The sequence below is a fragment of the Triticum aestivum genome, chromosome 5B (assembly GCF_018294505.1).
Source record: "Triticum aestivum cultivar Chinese Spring chromosome 5B, IWGSC CS RefSeq v2.1, whole genome shotgun sequence".
Classification (NCBI taxonomy): domain Eukaryota; kingdom Viridiplantae; phylum Streptophyta; class Magnoliopsida; order Poales; family Poaceae; genus Triticum; species Triticum aestivum.
In genome coordinates this window covers 488,404,069-488,408,538 of record NC_057807.1, presented here as the reverse complement: position 1 = coordinate 488,408,538, position 4,470 = coordinate 488,404,069, and the positions used below count along the sequence as shown (strand labels likewise).

The 4,470-nt window shown below is 45.6% G+C and overlaps 1 protein-coding gene across 1 annotated transcript; it reads right to left on the bottom strand.

Annotated features, from left to right (window-relative positions):
* Positions 1–824: 824 nt before the first annotated feature.
* LOC123116560 (flotillin-like protein 2) lies at positions 825–3,226 on the bottom strand. The gene is made up of 3 exons (XM_044537500.1): positions 2,387–3,226; positions 1,652–1,912; positions 825–1,559 (listed from the first exon to the last, which is right to left on the bottom strand). The coding sequence occupies exons 1-3, from the start codon at positions 3,089–3,091 to the stop codon at positions 1,038–1,040; spliced, it is 1,488 nt and encodes a 495-aa protein (XP_044393435.1). The 5' UTR covers positions 3,092–3,226; the 3' UTR covers positions 825–1,037.
* Between the last annotated feature and the right edge of the window lie 1,244 nt (positions 3,227–4,470).

The following is a 4,470-nucleotide window of genomic DNA, read 5'->3' as shown; positions in this document are numbered from 1 at the left end:
GTAATATAAAGGTAAGTAAGCCAATTTTATGTCACATAAAATACATACTAATACATGAATTGTGGTGGTTTAGCAGCTACTCCTTCTGACCCGCAAAAAAAAGGTATACGAATTAGAACTTGCAATTCACACATATTTCCTGAACTTGTTGAAGATGGAAATCTTCTAATTTTTTTTTCTGATTAAGTGATTGATTATTGACTAAATAGTACTTTCAAATAGAGGAGATCGGGGTTTTGCGCCTCCCGTCCGCGCCATCGTGGATCGGCTTCATCTTTCATCTTCCATGGCCTTAGGGCCATGGAGGCGTGATGGATCTCGGTCCTTATCGGCGGGAGGGCTACTGTAGGTGTTTCTAGGTGTTCGTTTAGGGTCTGTGTCCTACTCAAAAAAATGAGGTGTTTGTCTTTGGTGGATCGACTTGGATCCGGTCTTCGTCTGTTCAGATTGGATCCTTTCGATCCACGCCTCTCTTCATCGGCGGCGGCTGCTATTCTGGTGCGTTGGTCCTACTGGGCCTTAGCACGACGACTTTCCGACTGTCTACTACAACAAGGTTTGCTCGGCTGTAGTGAGTAAGGGGCAATGATGACGGTGCGCGTTTGACTCACTCAGTGATTGTAGTCGTCGATAGGTTTACACCTATCTTTTTTTTACTACCTTGACATTTGATGAATAGATCGAAAGTTTTTCCAAAAAAACATGTATATCTAGATAAGTTTGCAAGGTTTTTTTTTTCAAAATAAGATGATGCCGAGGATCATCAACTTCGAAATAAGAATTTAAAATTACTTCTTTATGTCGATCGACCCAGCAACGAACAATTCAAATAAGATTATTTTTCAATCAAGTTGTTCTAAAGAATTGTATTGGACAACTAAGAAGTAGCAAACGGTAGCCACATTAACACCTACTAATTCCCCCCAAAAAAAACACCTAAATTGTGACGACGAGGAACCAAAACCTTCTAACGAACAGCTAACCCGATTCTAACAAGATACTGTATAAGACACGACGGGTGCGCACTACACCGACGCTTAGTTGGCAGCACCGTCCTTGGGCAGCGTACACATCCACGCCGGCGGCGACATTCCTGTCTGCTCGTGCACTGTCGACAGAAGCGGCGGGAGCATCTTGTAGACCCCGGCCACCTGCTGCAGCGCGCTGCCAGCGGCAGCCTCTCCGCCTGCGTTTCCGGCGTCACCACCGTTACTCCAGATGCTGATCTTGGGCTGCATGCCGTTGACTGCTCCGGCGTTGACGCGAGCCATCTCCGTGTACATGCCGGTGTCGATCATGAGGTAGTCTCTGAGAGCGTGGTAGTTGCCACCGAGCGCCTGGAGCATAGACGCCACGTACTCTGTCTTGGCCTTGCCCACCAGAGCCACCGACTCGGCCTCCTTCTGCTTGGCGTACAGCTTGGCGTCCTCGGCCATCTTTTGCTCGAAGAACTTGGCGTCGGCCTGCGCCTTGCGCGCCTCCGCCGTCCTCATCTGCTCGAACAGGGCCGCCTCAGCTGCCTTCTGCCTGCTGTATAACTGCGCGTTTGAGTCTTGAACCTACAAGCATGCACGAGAATATATATGAGATCGGTAATCTATGAGAAGATTTGAGCACATGTATGCATGGTATGGAACTATGAATAATGTACCTGTGTTTCGTACTGCACGGTGGCCTTACTGAGCTGTTCGGCCTTGAGCTTCTCAGTCTGGCGCATGGCGTTCTTAATCTCGACCTCCATCTGGAGCTCGGCCTCGCGGATGGCGACGGCCTTGGCCGCCTCAACCTCGGCCACCTTGGCCTGCTTGTCCCACCCGGCCTTCTTCATGGCCAGCTCCGCCTTGGCCGCGGCGATGTCCGCCTCCCTTGCATTCTCGAACACCTGCACCTCGGCCTTCACCTTGGCCTCCTCCTTGAGCGGACGTGGATTTTTAGAGCATATGCACCCAGGCCCTCCTATCCTAACTCTTCAATATTGCTTTAAGATCCGTGCGAACAACTAAGTTTCTATATGAAATTTTCTCTTTTTTGCTTTTCCCACATAGAACATATCTTAAAGTTCAAACCTATGCAGGATGGCAAATCTTTCTAACTAGAATCTAGGATAAATCTTTCAGAATGTTTTGTCCGACATAAATATTAAAAATATAATTTTTTAATCAAACAAAACGTATTTTGTATATTTATGTTTGACAAAAAAATCTGTACGATTTATCCTAGATTCTACTCAGAAAGCTTTGTCACGCCGCATAGGTTTGAACTTCAAGATATATTCTATGTGGGAGAAACAAAAAAGAGAAATATATTTGCACGAATCTTAAAGCAAAAAATGGATGGCTAGATAGAGAGGGCCTGGGTGCATATACTCTAAAATATATTTTCGCTCCTTGAGCCCCTGTCCCATCTGCCGCACCGACAGCACCTTGGTCTCGGCGTCCACCTTGGCGGCGTTCTGCCGGGTCAGCCCCTCCCTCTCCTTGGCGCCCACCTCTCCCTTCATCCGGGCCTCCGCCACGTCCACCTTGGCCTGGTTCGCGGCGTCCTGCTGCGTCTTCTGGCCGAGGTAGGAGAAGTACTCGTGCCCCGGCACGTCCACCAGCTGCTTCACGTTGGCGTTGTAGATGAAGAGCCCGAACTGCTTGAGCTCCAGCTGCACCATGTCGAAGACCTTCTCCTTGAAGGTCTTGGTCCCCTTGAAGATCTCCTCCATGGTGAGCTCGGCGGCGAGCACGTGGGTCTCGCCCTCGATGACCCCCTTGACGAGGTCATGGACGTGGCTGGTGTTGTGATTCAGCGGGGCGATGAGCTTGACGTAGAGCAGGAGCTGCGCCTCGAGCTCCTCCTTGTCCGCCACCTCGTTGCCGATGGCGCTGATCTTGGGGCCTATGGTGAAGACGGCGGGGAGGATGAAGGGCAGCTTCTCGGCGCTCATGGCGTGCACCTCGAACTCGTAGTTGACCGGCGAGATGCAGAACTTCTTGCATTGCTGCCCGGCGAACACCCACGCCTTCTTCGCGAGCTTCACGTCGTCGATGCCCCACCCGGTGATGGCCAGGTACTCCGACGCGTCGGCGACATGAAAACTCGCCATGTTCTCTCTCCTCGGCCGGCGGATCTCTAGCGAGCTAGTCAATCGATTCTCTCCCCTCGATCGGCGGATCTCTAGCGAGCTATCTAGTCAATCGATCGATCTATGACGAGAAGAGAACCACCTTCCAAAAAAGAGCCAATCTGTGGCCCGTATATATATAACCGGGACGGCCTTGTCGTGCTGGTTATAGAGTCCGCTCTACAACTAAGATTTGAAGCGGGAACCGAACGACTGGGACATCGTGGTTTCGTGTAAACCAGGGACTATACCAGAGTCCATTATCATTTGAATCATGTTCGCTTTTTTTAGGGGTTTGAACCATGTTCGCTAGGTAGCAAGCCGAAGCCCCCGTATAGTCCATTAACACTTAATTTCTTGAAATTTTCTCAATCGTGAACCTTTTCAAAAAAAATTATTTTTTGGTTTCCCTTTTCCCTATTACTTTATGTTTTATTTTTTCAATGCGTGAACATTTTTTTTTACTTCGGGAGCTTTTCTGGATTTCCCAAACTTTTCAAAAATTCTATGATTTTTTTCCAAATTTACAAACTTCTTTCAAATTTTGTGAACTCTTTTTTCAAATTCGTGTTGTATTTTCAAATAAAAAAATTTAAAACCCAAGATTTTTTCAAAACCGTGAACTGTTTTTTAATCCACGGTTATTTGTTCAAATCTGAGATTTCTTGTCAAAATCCATGATTTTTTTTTCAAAATTTGAACTTTTTCGTACACGTGATTTCTGTAAAAAATATAATAAATGTTTTCAAAATTCATGATTTTTTTCCAAAATTCTGAACATTTTTCAAAATTTTGAACCTTTTCATATACATGATTGTTTTCTAAAATTTATTGACTGTCTTCTAACCCATGCATTTGAAAAATGATTTTTTTAAAATTGATGATTTTTATCAAATCATTTTCCAAAAGTAAACTGGTCGATGGTCAACTGTCCACGGTCCACCTGTCAATATGTTTTGACACATTATGCGTAAAATAGGAGCCCTTCCCCGCAGGAAGGGAAGAGAAGCGGTGAAGGTGGGCTGGCCCATTTTGCTTGCGTATATATATGGGTATCTATAAGGTGAATCTTTTCTTCTCAAAAAACTAATTATAAGGTGAACCTTATAGAAGAAGGCTCATATATGAAAGTACAAATGTGATCCCGAGCTTCAGTGGTCTCTGATGAACGGTAAAATTCAAAAAACAATTGGCAAGAATAATTGATGTTTTGTCTACATGCATGCAAATTTTCATGATGAAATTATATTTGTCGAGGTGTGGGAAAAAATAAAATTGATGTTCCTCCACAAATGTAATTTCAACATGAAAATTTCCACGCGTATAGACAAACATCAATGTTTCTTGCCAAGAAAAATTTA

Bases quoted from the DNA above. Each gene is read 5' to 3' on its own strand.
- LOC123116560 (XM_044537500.1), bottom strand. From the start codon at position 3,091: ATGGCGAGTTTTCATGTCGCCGACGCGTCGGAGTACCTGGCCATCACC. The intron at 1,913-2,386 runs GAGCGAAAATAT...CGTCCGCTCAAG, and splicing joins AGATGGGACAGGGGCTCAAG to GAGGAGGCCAAGGTGAAGGC. The intron at 1,560-1,651 runs GTACATTATTCA...GCATGCTTGTAG, and splicing joins CCGTGCAGTACGAAACACAG to GTTCAAGACTCAAACGCGCA.